Genomic DNA, 14377 nt, shown 5'->3' on the forward strand with positions numbered 1-14377 from the left:
AGATGCCATTTTTCTTTACCTCTCAGGTTAGTAAAACCACAGAAGATAAAACCCATTATTGGTGAGCAATGGACAAGTGGGCATTCTGTATACCCTTGGCAGGAATGTAAGTTCATAGATTTTCCAAGAGCAATGTGACAGCACCAACTTTTTATTTATTTTATTTATTTTTTTAATGTTTATTTATTTTTGAGAGAGAGACAGAGTGCGAGTGGGGGAGGGACAGAGAGAGAGGGAGACACAGAATCTGAAGTAAACTCCAGGCTCTGAGCTGTCAGCACAGAGCCCGACATGGGGCTAGAACTCATGAACTGCGAGATCATGACCTGAACTGAAATGGGACACTTCACCGACTGAGCCACCCAGGCACCCCATGACAGCACCAACATTTTAAAGAAGGAAATCCTTTGACTCAGCATTTTTACTTGTAGGATTTAATTGTTATGCATCTACTCACACAGGCAAAGATGAGTATACAAGGATTTTTAAAATTGAGGAAGTTGTGGAAACTAGATATTACCAAAATGGCTTTTAACAGGGCCATAATAAAATAAATTATGATACACCCTCACATGGATTGCTCTTCCTCTATTATGAGAATGAGTTAAGGGGCGCCTGAATGGCTCAGACAGTTAAGCATCTGGCTCTTGATTTCGGCTCAGGTCATGATCTCACGGTTCATGAGTTCAAGCTCCACATTGGGCTCTATGCTAACAGCTCAGATCCTGCTTATGATTCTCTCTCTTCGTCTCTCTCTGCCCCTCCCCTGCTCACTCTCTCTCTCTCTCTCTCTCTCTCTCTCTCTCTCTCTCAAAATAAATAAAGTAAAAAAAAAAAAGTTAGATTTTGGTGTGGGGCATGGAAAGATGCCCTCAATATATGACTCTGAAAGGCCAGGGGGACTGAACAGAGGAAGAGGAAGGAGCGTCCACACCAAAGCTGTGTGTCTGTCACTGTGCTTCCACCCATGCTCTGTAGCCCAGCCCTCTGCCCTCCTCAGGGATCCCTCTCACTTCTTTCTCCTCCATCTAAAATCAGATGCACATTTTTTACATCGTCAAACAGTAAATCTGCCTCGGCGAGCTTCATTATTAGATATCCACGTTAAAGCAATTCCCGTTTACCACTCAAGGTTGCGTTGACAGATCAAGACAACAGAATAGGGAGTCCAGATAACAATGCTTGTGAGTAGTTAGCATATAAAATGGTGACAATTACAGTGAGAAAGGACAAATTGTTCAATAAAACCTACCAATGAGATACTTGGCTAAGTATTTTGGGGGGTAGAATATGACCCTTATCTCAAGACATAAACCAAAATGAATTCCTAGTGAATCAAAGAATCGATTGTAGAAAATATATTTGGAGAAAAGCTGTGAATACTTACATAGTCTGGGGTAAGGAACTCTTATCAAAGTATAATTTCATTGTAAAAAAAAAACAAAAAAAAAAAACAAAAAACACCAACAGGAATGTCCAGGGTTGGAACTACATAAAAATCTTAAAACCTGCATGCAAAAAATTCAAAAAGCAGAACTGACCTTAAGAAAATGATGCAACTCAAGGGTACCTGGGTGGCTAAGTCCGTTTAGCGTCCAACTCTTGATTTCTGGTTCAGGTCATGATCTCACGTTCGTGAGATCGAGCCCCTTGTCAGGCTCTACGCTGACAGTGCAGAGCCTGCTTGGGATTCTTTCCCTCTCTCTCTTTCTCTCTCTCTCTCTGTCCTTCATCCCCTCCCCCCAAATAAATAAATAAACTTAAAGAAAAGAAAATGATCCAACTCAATGTCACCAATCATGGGAGACACTGGCATCACGTGCTCCCTGATGTGATTACGCGCCAAACAGTGACCTGCATCAAACCATGAGAAATCATGAGACAAACACCAGCTGAGGAGTAGCCTGCATGATTGCTGTGGACCCCTCAAAGATGACAGCATCCCGGGAGATGGAGAAGCCTGAGAACCCTAGAATGGAGCCTAAATGCACATGACATTAAATACCATGTTAAATACAATGCATGATCCTCGATTCAATTCTTGATTGGGAGGAGGGAGCAGTTGTAAATAAAAACTGGGCACACTGGAATATGATTGTATGTTAGGTAACAGTAATTAGGTCACATTTCCTGGGTATGACCATCGCATTGTGGTTATGAAGGAGAACGCTGTCCTTCTAAGAAAGGATGAGCCAAAGTATTTAGAGTGAAGTGTCATGGCGTCTACAACCATTCAGGAAAATCACAGGAGAGAGAAAGGATAAAGCAAATGGTGATGTTAACACCTGTACAGCTCCTCAGCTGCCCCACTCCCCTCTGCAGGGCTTAAGTGCTTACCCTCTCCCTGATGGGAATACTTACTGAGTCTCCCTGGGACTCAGGGTAACTGAAGGTCAGACCCCTCCTGGGGTGGCTCACAACCAACAACTGGCCTAGTCAATGGGGGTATTCAGTCCTGCCTCCTCATCTCAATTCAGGAGGACTTGGGGTGGGGGTGGGGTGTTATCAGAGTTCCTCCTGCCACAGGCTGAGCCCCTGCTGTGACTGTGGGGCTCAGCCCCCTCTGCCCAGCCCTGCTTCCTCCCCAGGTGATCTAGTTCCATCTCAGAAACTCACCGTGAGTCTAGGTGAAGGGTGAGCAGATGTGGCATGAACCCTTCCCTTTTTCTGTGAGTTTGAAGCTTTTTCAAAATTAAAACTTAGGGGGAAAAATAAGTTAAAGACAAATAGGGAGAATACATGTCAGAAAAGGTTAGTATCTTTTATAATGCATTCTTACATATCAGTAGAAAAAGACAAACAGCCCAATTTTTAAAAACTGTTTATCTATTTTGAGAGAGTGTGTGTGTGCGAGCAAGGGAGGGACAGAGAGAGGGAGAGAGAATCCGAAGCAGGCTCCACACTGTCAGTGCAGAGCCTGGCATGGGGCTCGATCCCACAACCCCGAGATCATGACCTGAGCCGAAATAAAGGGTGGGGATGCTTAACTGACTGAGCCACCTAGGTGCCCCCAAGAGCCAAATTTTTAACACACACAGAGGAAATAAACAGGAGCATTAGGATGAAACATTCTGAAACCAACAAACTGGTGGAAACATGTTTAACCTCACTAGGAATCAAATAAATGCACTTCTAAAACAAGAAATCTCACTGGTGGCTCAGTCAGTTGAGCGAACGACTTCGGCTCAGGTCACGATCTCGCGGTCCGTGAGTTCGAGCCCCGCGTCGGGCTCTGTGCTGACAGCTCAGAGCCTGGAGCCTGTTTCCGATTCTGTGTCTCCCTCTCTCTGCCCCTCCCCCGTTCATGCTCTGTCTCTCTCTGTCTCAAAAATAAATAAACGTTAAAAAAAAATTAAGAAAGAAAATGAATCCAGGGCTGGCGTAGCTTTGGGAGGAGCAATCATCCCCCGAGGAATGTCTGGTGGCAATTACCAAAGGCACTGAGAGGTTTGTGTCCGAGTGGGTGCACCCGAGTTCTCCAGACTTCGGAAGTCCCTTTACTTTACCATCCAGACACCCCAGGAGGAGCCTCACAACAGAACAGGCTCAAGGCTGCTGCTGAGTTCCATCACACCACAGGGACCTTCCCCACCTGGCTGGACGCCCACCCATCTCTCCCCGAGCTCAGAAGTTGCCAGCAGACAACTCCCAAATGTCGATCACTCTTTGACTCGAAAAGATGAAGCTCTTGGTCTAACTGCTCTTCTCCCAATATCCTGAGACCCTGCCTTATTCAAGAAAGTACACAGAGACTCACCAAAGTGTTTTCTGACACACTAACTCTTATCTCCCAAGCTGCCTCCTGGTGTATCTGGCTGAAACTGCTAACTAGCATTCAAGAGATCCCAGCCCCCCATCTCCCACGTGGACCCCCAGCGCCTTCCCATTACATAGCCATAGCTTAAGGACTGGGCAAGTCAGCGACACTACATTGGCACATGGCATCTTCCTAAGTAAGGATTTCAAACGATGGCTTGGGAGGTAATTTAACATGGAAGGATATTCACAGCACGGTAAATGAAAAAGCAAGTTACAAAACAGGACCTCCAGCATGGTTTTGTGTTGTCTAAAAGGTGTACGTAGATAGAGAACAAAACGCCAAGAGGGCAATGGTTGTTATGCCTGGTATAGAATGAATGAATTTGATTTTATTTTCTATTTGTGCTAGCCATGCTTTCTGTACCTTTTCTGCAAAGACGAATGACATCTGTGTAACCGTTCTAGGAAGTCACCTGCTTGCCTCCTCTGTTTCAGAATCAAGTTTCTGGAGTAGGGTGCCACACCCACCATCCTACCTTCTCAGCCCATCCCGTCTGCCCACCCTGACTCTGGCCTCACTTCCTAGAAAGGCACTGTGCATCAACACCCCAGTCCCCATCCTGAAATACTCTTCCTTTGTTCATCCTGGGCGTCCACTCACTTCTCTGGGATAAATGTCAACTCTTCGGCATGGCACAAGGCCCCCCAAACCTCTTCTCGCCACCCCTCTGCATGCTCTCCTCCCCAGCCCTGAGCACACTGTGCTCTCTGGAGGCACCCTGGCTTTGCACCCCTGGCTAGGACACACTTTATGTCTTCTCTTCCTTCTCCTCTTCAAGCATCCCTACCATCCCTCCCATATTGAGCAGTTTTTATTTCAGGCCTTATGTAAGTACTTTGCAACCATACCAACGAGGAACCCATTGCAGAAAACCTCACTTAGACTGGTCTAAGCGTCATGCAAAGAAAAGTCTTAATAAATCTCAAGAAAGAGTCTGGGGCTTGTATGAAAGTTCATAAGCCATCAGGTCCCCAGCCTCCTCCATCCTTAATGTGTAGGCCCCAAATTCAAGCTTGTGCCTCATAGTCACAAGATGGCTGCTGCCTCTCCAGCATTACATACCCTTTCCAGGCAGAAGACAGGGAAGAAACAAAGAGTTTTCTCCTAGAGAGGTAAACTTTCCACAGGGACTTCTGTATACATGGCCAGAATTGTCACACGCGTCCTTCTAACTGCAGGGGAGGCTGGAGCCATGAGTGTTTTACCTTTCCAGGCTCCATGGCAGTAAAATTTAAAGAGGAAGGGGTTGTGAATGGCTTTGGGTAGCTAATCTACAGTGCTTCCCATACACTTCCTCTCATTCCTGTCATATTTAATCTTAAGTCATTCCCAGCAGTACTTTGAATTAAAGGTTTCCATTACTCGCATTTCACCAATGAGAAAACCCAAGGCTTCAGAGATAACATTTTCATGACCCAGGTCTGTCATGGCCTCCTCTTGGAAGAATTCCTTGTCTGCTCCGACGCCAGGCTGAGTTAGTTATGTGCCCTTCCCTGTGTATCTTGGGCCTGCATCCATGTTGACCTTTCCAACTGTTCCTGAGTGATGTGTGAGTCCCACCAAGGAAGCCTGTGTCTCTTGCATCCTGGCAGGGTCACAGGCCCAGAGCTGTGCCTGAGAGTGCTTGCTGAATAACCAGGGCAGTGGTAGCCTTGCTCCACTTGGGACGCCTAGACCCCTAGAGTGCTATAGCATTGCTTTAGAGGACAGAGCCAAGTCAGATCCCCAGAGGACAGAGACAAGTCAGACCCCCAGAGGACCTGCCCCACCAGGAACAAGGTCCGTGCATGGTGCGGCCAGAGCTCAGATCTGACTCCCTATGAGCTGTGAACTGCACTGCCCCTGGGGCCCTGGGGTTGGGGAACGGCGGGGAGGGGAGACTGACGCCTGGAGCATTCCCCCAGGGCAGTGCAAAGGGAAATTATAAGATCCTCTGCAATGTGGTTTGCATTACTGCAGCTTCAGCCATGGAGGGGGCTCCTTGAGTCGGGCAGGAAGCAGAAAATATCAGATTTAGATCCCACATTCCGTGCATTGTATACAATTATCCACTGGAGCTACATAGGGGTGAGCAGGACCCACAGAGACAGAAAATGGGATTGCTCTCAGGGACGGGGTCGCTCTATCGTGGGGGACCAGTCATATTCTTGGCAGGCACCACGAGCGCCACGTCCCTGGTGGTGTGCATTTAGGAACCCTGGGCCAGGGCTGAGTTTCACTCGCTGCAAGGCATTGGTGACTGGCAAGCTGCCAGCTGCAGCGACAACGGGGGGGGGGGGGGGGCACAACCCCCACCTGTGCTTGGGAAGTAAGTGCTACCCGAGATCCTCCTGGGCTGTCTTCTCCACAGGCTTAATGCAGGCTCAGCCCCAGGCGGCTTCAGCAGCTTCCTATCCATGACCCCAACATCAGGGGCTGCACCCTGCCCCCCTGCAGGGCTGAGCATCCTGTCCACTGAGCAGCTTGAGCCTCCACAGGGCCCAGAATGGAGGCCCAGCTCAGGAGAGAGAGAGAGAGAGAGAGAGAGAGAGAGAGAGAGAGAGAAGAGAAGAAAAGAAAGGGAAAGAGGGAGAGAGAGAGAGAAAGAAAGGAAAAGAGAGAGGGAAGGAGGGAGGAAGAAAAAGCAAGGAAGGAAGGAAGGAAGAGGGAGAAAAGGAGGAAGGAAGGAGGGAAGAAGAAAGAAGGAAGGGGAAGGAAGGAAAAAGAGAGAAAGAAAGAAAAAGGGAGAGGGAGAAAGGGAGGAAGGAAGGAAGGAAGGAAGGAAGGAAGGGTAAATGAATGAATGCATGAAAAGGCCATGAGAGAAAGCAGAGTAGTTTTGTGATGGATTCTGACTGCTGGCAGAAACCAAGCAGAATCCTGTTTTTTTCGTTTCTCACCATTAGAGCAGCACAAAACACATTGACTAATGTCACTATCTGCCCACCCTGACCTAAGAGCTTTACAGGTGTCTACAGAACTTGTTGATAGGAGTACTGGATGGTGGGGGTGGGGAAGGGAAGCTGGTTCTTTGGGAAAATGCAGTCAAACAGAAGCCTCCTCTCCTCTTCCCAGAGGGTGGGAAGCATTGTGGGAGGGGGGTGTCATTAGGAAGGGAGGGTACCTGGAGAGGGGGGGTCTGCACACAGAAGGGAGGGAGAGTTTTAACAGCTCTACGAGGGGAAAACTTTAGGGTGACAATGACTGGCTCCTTGACCAAACTTTAGGCTCCTCGGATTGTTCTTTTCCAATCAGCCTTGCCCTTGACCCCACTCTCCCCCTTCAGTTTGGGGGATGGATGGCCAGTCTTAGCAAGAATCCTGTTAAGTCAGTTGACACACAATGCCCCCACCTGGGATATCTGATCACCTCCATATCTGATCAAGTTCTCCACCTCCACCTTTGTTTGATGTCTTAGGCCTTGGCCTGCCTTCTGCAACAATCCCCGTTTAGCAAGAAACCCCCTACCCTTGCTGTCTCCTCCAGTAATTTTCCATCCCTGACCCTCACGCAGACCCTTGGCCACCCCCGCTTCATCCTTGCTGTGCTGAGCTGGGCTGGGCCTCATCTCCCTGTGTGATAGTCCAGAGCCTATTTGCAGGGGTCTCACCAAGTCTTCCATGGAGTGGGACTAGGTCAGAACAACACCTCTTTAGCAGGGGACAGGAAAGAGCTTTGAGAAGCTCTTGTTGAGAAGGCCCTGGAAGGCCTCGGAGTGGCTGCTGCTTCTTCAGATAACGCCCCACAAATGGGTCTAACTGATCTTGTTCACTGGGTTGTAAAGTTACCTCATTTGAGCCTCTGAGCCATGGTCCCGGGGCCATGACCACTGGTTGCGTTGTTTCCCAACACTCTCCCCAAGGCAGAGGAGCCAGGTTATTTACCTTCTGAACCGGGACACTGGGCACTCCTAAGGGTGAAACGGGTGCCTTGGGGTTACCGACGGGCCTCCTCTCTGTTTTTCCTTGCGTGCCTTCTGGCCACTGGGTTGGCTCAGGATACTGGTTCGGGCACGGGGTGCGGGGGGTGTGGGGGGCACGGCGGGGGGGACAGGGGGCATAGCCCAGGTGGACCCAAGCCTCCCGCGGTCAGTGCTCAGTCAGCACCCAAAGTTCCAGAAAGGCTGGAAATTCTCGGCGGCCGCAGGCCGAGTTTGGTGGCCACCAGGGGGCGGGCCGGGGCCGGGGCCGGAGCCGGGGCGGGCCGAGCGCGCGGGGCGGGGACGTGGCGACGCCGGCGCCAGCGGGTCCCGTGACCGTGCGCCCCGCCTGGAACCGCCGCGGTCATGCAGTCCCCGGCGGTGCTCGTCACCTCCAGGTGAGCCAGACCCCCGTGCGCGGCGCCGCGTCTCGGGCAGCGTGGACTCCGGGTGCGCGCGAACGAGCCCGATGCGCCCAGTCGGAGGAGCAGGCGGAGGCGGCCGACCCCGTGGGCCCGCGGCCCGGCCTTCCCTGCGGCCCTGCAGGTTCTCTGGGGTGGACCGCCCCACCGTCCTGCAGGAGCGGTGGGCGCATTGAGTATCCCCGTTTTACAGATGGGGAAAACTGAGGCCCTTGAAAGGGTGACGAACTGGCCCAAGACCCAGTGGAAGGCCGGGATTGGCTAGTCCCGCAGGCGGGCAGAGAGGGGGGTCTCCTCTGCCCTTCTCTGCCGACGTGCGTTCATTTTCTTTTTCGCCTGAAAATCTAGTTTATACCTCCTTTCAGTGCTCACTCTGTGCCGGGCCCGGTGCGCGGCCCTGGGGATGCGGGTGAATTAGAAAAGGCCGGCCCTGCAGGGGAGACGGAATGAACACGGACCTGCGGCGGGTGGGGGGGGGGGGTGGTGCGAAGCGGGACCAAGCCGGGACGGGGAGCGATGGTGTGGGGATTAGGTGCAGGTTGCCATAGGAACACGGCGCAAGGGCCGAACCCAGACTGCTCGGGAGTGCGCGTCCCGTCCCGAAGGGAGAGTAGGAGTGAACCAGGTGGAGGGGAGAGACGAGGTGGCAGCTGCTCACGAGGTAGCTCGGGAGAAGAGCAAGTGACAGCAAAGGCCCCAGAGGCAGAAGGTGCAGTGTGGGCCCACCCTGACCCAGACCGGGAGGACCCAGGGCAAGGTGGATCCTGGAAAGCCTGGGGTGCACACGCTTTTACTCTTCCGCAGAGTGACTGAGCCACTGATACACCGCTCTTGTTGCCCCTACACAAAATCTTGGTCGAAGACGACAGTTTATTGCCTAAATGAATGTATTGCCTAGCCCAGCTGTTATTTTTCCCGCTGTAACCTGAACTTCCCTGTGGCTTGAGGTCTAGAAAATGTAATTCTGTAAGCAAACCCTGATGCCAGAACCTGCTTGGTGTCCTCTGCATGATGCAGTGAAGTGACAGGTTGTGTCTTCATTGGCAGCAGAGGTTTACCTGGTCCTACATAAGTCACCTGTCCCTGAGCCTGCTTTATTTTCTGCAAAAAGGAGGTTTGAGATTGGCAGGTATGAGTAGGGCCAGCAACGGACGCCCGCTCAGCCACACGCAGATGGAGTGTGACTTTGGTGCTGGGTGCTTGGGAAGGGGGTAGGTAGGTGGCTTCCCTCCCTGCCCCAGCCCGGACGGGGCTTGCTCATGGTCTCACGTGCTGGTGATGATGGCCAGTCGGGTAGTGCTCACTCCGTCCTGGTGGCAGGTGCTGGCAAACCCGAGGGACTGTCCACAGGGTAATTCCAAAGGCTTGAGACCAGCCATCAGGCAGGCTCTTCACGGTTGGGCCCCAACTCAGCTCTCCAGCGCAGCCCCCCACCGCTAGGGTTAGCACCTGCATTCACCCACCAGCTACTTATTGCACAGCTACTCTTTGCCAAGTACTGGTTCAGATTCTAGTTTACGGCAGTCACCCAAATGAAGCCCATCTCATGGAGCTTTAGTGGGGACAGCTGGACAGGAGGTAAATGGATGATGTGTCAGGGATGATAAATGGTATGAAGGAAAATAAAACGGTAGGGGAAAAAGAGAAGGAGTGAGTGCTGGTTTATTGGTGTGCCGTTTTGTCCAGGAGTGTTGTTCTGATAGAGTGGCAGTTGGGCAGATCCTGACAAGCTCTGTGAGGGAGAGAGCCATGATGCTATCTTGAGCAAGACTGTACCAAGCAGAGAGGACAGCAGAGCCAATGTCCTGGGGCAGAGGGTGCTTGGGCACTAGCGAGCAGGCCAGCATGGCTGGAGTGGAGTGGGCCTGGGGGAGTGTTGGGTGAGGCAGTAAGGCACTGTGGGCTTGGGAGCAAGGGGACAGTGTGCTCAGGCGAGAGAGAGAGAGCCGGAGGAGGGGGAGGGAGAAGGAGAAGGCAGGGGGAGGGGGAAGACTTACATGAGCCTGCCTTGAGTAGGTGATGGCCTCAGGGAGGAGCCGGCCAGTTTGTCCCCAGTGGGACACAGGCCAGTTGTGAGGGGGAGGCTTGGGGATTTCTGCGATTGCTGCCCTTCTCAGTGAACCAAGAAGCAGGGATGTCAGGCGAGAACAGGTACTGGGGGTTTACTGGGGGGTTGTTGAGAGAGGCGGCTTAGACGCCATATCTTGCTGCTCAGCGGGTCTCAGGAGCAGCTGAGAAGCATCAGCATCACCTGGGAGCTGGCTGGAAACGCAGACTCTCGGGTCCCACCCCAGACCTGATGTGCATACTGGCAGCTTCCCCAGGCGACTTAGATGCACTTGTGGTTTAAAAAGCTTGGTCTAAAGCATAGGTGGGCAGACTGTACCCGTGAGCCAAATCATGCCCACCTCTTGCCTTTGTAATAAAGTTTATGTATTGTCCAGCTGCTGTCACGCCACATGACAGAGTTGAGTAGTTGTGACAGAGACCATATGTCCTGCAAAGCTAAAATGTTTACTATCTGGCCCTTTATGGCAAAAGTTTGCCTGCCGTCTAGGGTGGGTGGGAGAGTGAGTGAGTCAGGCTCAGGGCATCAGAGTTACCCGGAGGAGTTGTCAACACGAAGATTATTGGTATCCCCCTCCCACCGGGGTTTCTGATTCAGTGGCCTAATTTTCCAGGTGACACCAGTATGGCAGGAACCACACTTTGAGAAGCCTAAGTCTAGACCAAGGAAGGGGTGCCAGGCCTAGGCTGTGGCTTGCAGGTTGTGGCGGTGAATTTCAGGTGGGACCAGGCGGCACCTCTGTGTGTTTATCCCAGTCCCGTGCAGCTGCTGGGCACCAGGACAAAGGAGGCAGAGAACTGGAGACTTCGGGATGGGGCAGGGGAATGGAGGCCAGAAACCGTGGTTCACCAGGACCTCCCAGCTGAGGAGGTGTGACAGGAACAGGAGCATCAGTGGAAGGCAGTGGGACCGTGGACTACAAGTCCCGATGCGGTCAAAGAACTGGGAGGTGTGCGGTACTAAGAAGGAGAGAGTGAGCCCCGCTGGCGATAGAAGGTGCCTGTCAGCAGAGAGGCCAGGGTTCCTTCACGCCTTCTTTCCTCCGCCAAGAGGCCCCCCTCCTCTGCACTCCCGCCTATGCTCTGTAGCATAATGATCCCAATTCCTGGCGCCCTCCACTGGGCTCTGGGGCAACTGCCTGGGAGGACACCCTGGCTGACCTGCTGAGACCTGGGCAGCCGACTCCCTTTATCGTGCCTGGTTCCCTCTGGGGGAAATGGTTGTGTCCCTTTGTAGAGCTGCCAGAGCGGGAGTGACTTAGGTAAGGTCCTTAGAGCCTGCAGAGCCTGCAGCAGTGCGGGCTGCCACCAGGCTCATGTTTAGTCTGCTCTGCGCTCCCGCGCTAGTAACTGGAGCACCGCGGACACCGTGTTCAAAGCCGGGAGCAGCACGGCCTCTACTCAGCATCAGGCCAAGCGCACTCGTGTGATTACTGGCAAAAGGAAAAAGGCTGATATGTTAGGTGTGTTTTTCCATCTCACAGGGTTACGTTTGGGCTCGCCTGGGCCTTCCTAATTGATTTGCGCTCATTACTGTGTGCCTTGTGTCACATGAAAATGTGTGTGTGCAGGGGTGTGTGGTCAGTGCATGTATGCTCTTCATATGCACTTGTCCTCTCTGGTGGGTGACAGACGGCATCACCATGGTGACAGTGTCGTGTGCTAGCATGGAGGTGGAAGGAGTCCTGGGGGAGAGTGTCTTTGACTCTCTTTGGGACATTAGGCAGAGAGGGAGAGGGCCTTGCCCTGGTACAGTGGTAGCCCAGAAGCGCCCTCCTCAGAGCGTCCCTTTGCTCATGTTCTGGAAGTCCTGCCCAGCACATAATAGGTCTCAACGTTGATGAGGAGGGGTCCTGTCGTAGGTGTTTGCATGATGTGTCTTTGCCTGCATGGGTCTGCATCAGACCCTTACGGAGGATGAGGACATCCTTATCGTTTTTTCTCACTTCAGAGAAAATGTCTCGTGACTTGTTGGCCCCCCATACAATTCAGTATGTTTGTGTAGCGTTTACAGATTCTGCAAGATGTTTGGCCAAGCACCCTCTCACAACCTTGTACAGCGGTCTTCTCAGTGCCTTGTGCCCTGCACTCAGCGCCCTCTCCAACCTCCCCCTGCTAGACAGGTTCTGTAGTAGCCAGGTTGCTCCCCACCTCCCCCCAGGTAGCTGAAGAGATGTGTCTCTGCCCAAGTTCCTGGCAGTAGTCATTCTTGCACTGTGTGCAGATAGCCAGGCACTTTCCTTGGTGGGAATACTGCCCCCGCGTGCATCCCCTCCATCCTTCAGGGGCACATGAACTGAGTGTGTTAACACACCTTCCCACTGGTGATTTTCCACGAGCTGCATCTCCTCCGCTCCCACTCGTTTTCTTGCTGGGGACAGCCCCTTGTCCGGGAGCAGCCCAAGGGCAGGGCCCAGGCCTGGGGCTCACCAGCCAGGCCCCGTGAGACGCGGTGTGTGGTGGGGCAGTGACCGCTGAGGACAGCCAGCAGAGGAACCTCGTACCCCAGGCCTGCAGGGCCACCGCGAGGTCCTGTCTGCATTTCACTCGAGAAGCCTGCTGACTTGAACCTGAGCTTCCTTTGCCTTCTTTCCCTTTGGCAGGCGAGTTCAGAATGTCCACACAGGCCTCGACCTGACCGTGCCCCAGCACCAGGAGGTGCGGGGCAAGATGATGTCAGGCCACGTGGAGTACCAGATCCTGGTGGTAACCCGGCTGGCTGCGTTCAAGTCGGCTAAGCACAGGCCCGAGGATGTCGTCCAGTTCTTGGTGAGCTGGGGGCTCTGCCAGGGTGCTCCTGAGGGGGCCCGGGGGCCAGGTGCACAGGTGTGAGCAGCATCAGGGAGCGGGCGCTTCTCTAGCCAGAGCGTGCTGGGTGGTAAGGACACAAGAGCGATTCAGGTGCTTATGGTCGGAGGGGAGACAGACTGGTAAAGAGACAGGTGCAGGCCATGACAGGAGCGCACGGAGCTGTAGGTGTGCAGAGGAGCAGCACCTGGCCCACCCTTGGGAAATGTTCTGGAGGATTTCTGGAGGTGAGGAGCGAGCCCATAGAGCTATACAAGAGAAGGGAATCCCAGGCAGAGGGCGGGGCATAAGCAAAGGCACGGAGGTTGGACACAGGGTGTTGTGTGTGGGGAACTGTGCGCAGTGCAGTGTCATCCTGGATGAAGTAGAAGATGAGGGCGACGAAGGGCAGGATCCAGGTCACGGAGGGCGTGTAGGGAGCCTGACTTGTCTTGCAGCCAAGGAGGACTTTGAAGTAGGGGAGTGACTCGCTGGCCCATCTGGTGGGGAGTGGAGTTGGATTGGAAGGAACCGGGCAGGAGGCAGGAGGCCCAGTCACGAGTCCAGTGATGCCCCAGGGGAGTGCTGGAGGCAGGCCAGCAGGAGTTGGTGGGAGAGGGAGGGAGAGAGTTGTAAAATACAGTATTTCCAAAGTAACATGCATATCATTTGCTGGCTGACTGTTTGCACCAACTGTAGAGCACTGGCGGAGGGGCGGGTCTAAGGGGGATGTGTGGAGTCTGAAGTGTCCCACAGACACATGAGGCTGGAGTGAGGGACTGGGCAAAGGGAAGGGTTTAGGAGGAAGCCCCAGACCCACAGGCAGCTCAGGGACAGTCACAGAGAAGGAGGAGCCTCTGAGGCCAAGGGAAGAGAAGGGGGCATCGTGGAGTCGCAGGAGCTAAGGGAAGAGAGAGCTTTTAATTAAAGGTAAAATGAGCCAGAGTCCTGTGGTACAGACAGGATCAACAGCTACAGGTTTGCACATATTTAGTTCTGAATCTCCTGGCAGCCAGGACAGAAAGGAAAACCATGAATTACCTAGCTCTGGTGACCTATCAGAAGAGACATCACCTTCTAAGAGAGAAAAATGTATGGCACGGTCTTTACAGGATATTTAACACATGGGAAGCATCGAAAAGAGCACGATGTCTTTCATTTGCTCCTTAAATTGACCTTTTTTTAAAAAGTTTATTTATTTATTTTGAGAGAGAGAGCAAGAACAGGGAAGTGGTAGAGAGGGAGGGAGAGAGAGTCCCAAGCAGGCCCCGCACTGTCAACGCAGAGCCCATTGCGGAGCTCAAACTCACAAACCGTGAGATCATGACTTGAGCCGAAACCAAGAGTCGGACGCTTAACCGACTGAGCCAGCCAGGCGCCCAC

At 52.7% G+C, this 14377-nt stretch overlaps 1 protein-coding gene across 1 annotated transcript in view; it reads left to right on the top strand.

Annotated features, from left to right (window-relative positions):
• Nucleotides 1-8028: 8028 nt before the first annotated feature.
• The window catches only part of HS1BP3 (HCLS1 binding protein 3), a 29365-nt gene continuing 23016 nt past the window's right edge, over nucleotides 8029-14377 (top strand). The window contains exons 1-2 of the mRNA XM_043604457.1: nucleotides 8029-8116; nucleotides 12811-12976. Of these exons, the coding sequence (XP_043460392.1) occupies nucleotides 8085-8116; nucleotides 12811-12976 (198 nt within the window). The 5' untranslated portion in view covers nucleotides 8029-8084. The remainder of the gene's footprint in view (nucleotides 8117-12810; nucleotides 12977-14377) is intronic.

This window comes from Prionailurus bengalensis, chromosome A3 (genome assembly GCF_016509475.1).
Source record: "Prionailurus bengalensis isolate Pbe53 chromosome A3, Fcat_Pben_1.1_paternal_pri, whole genome shotgun sequence".
In the NCBI taxonomy this organism is placed as follows: Eukaryota; Metazoa; Chordata; class Mammalia; order Carnivora; family Felidae; genus Prionailurus; species Prionailurus bengalensis.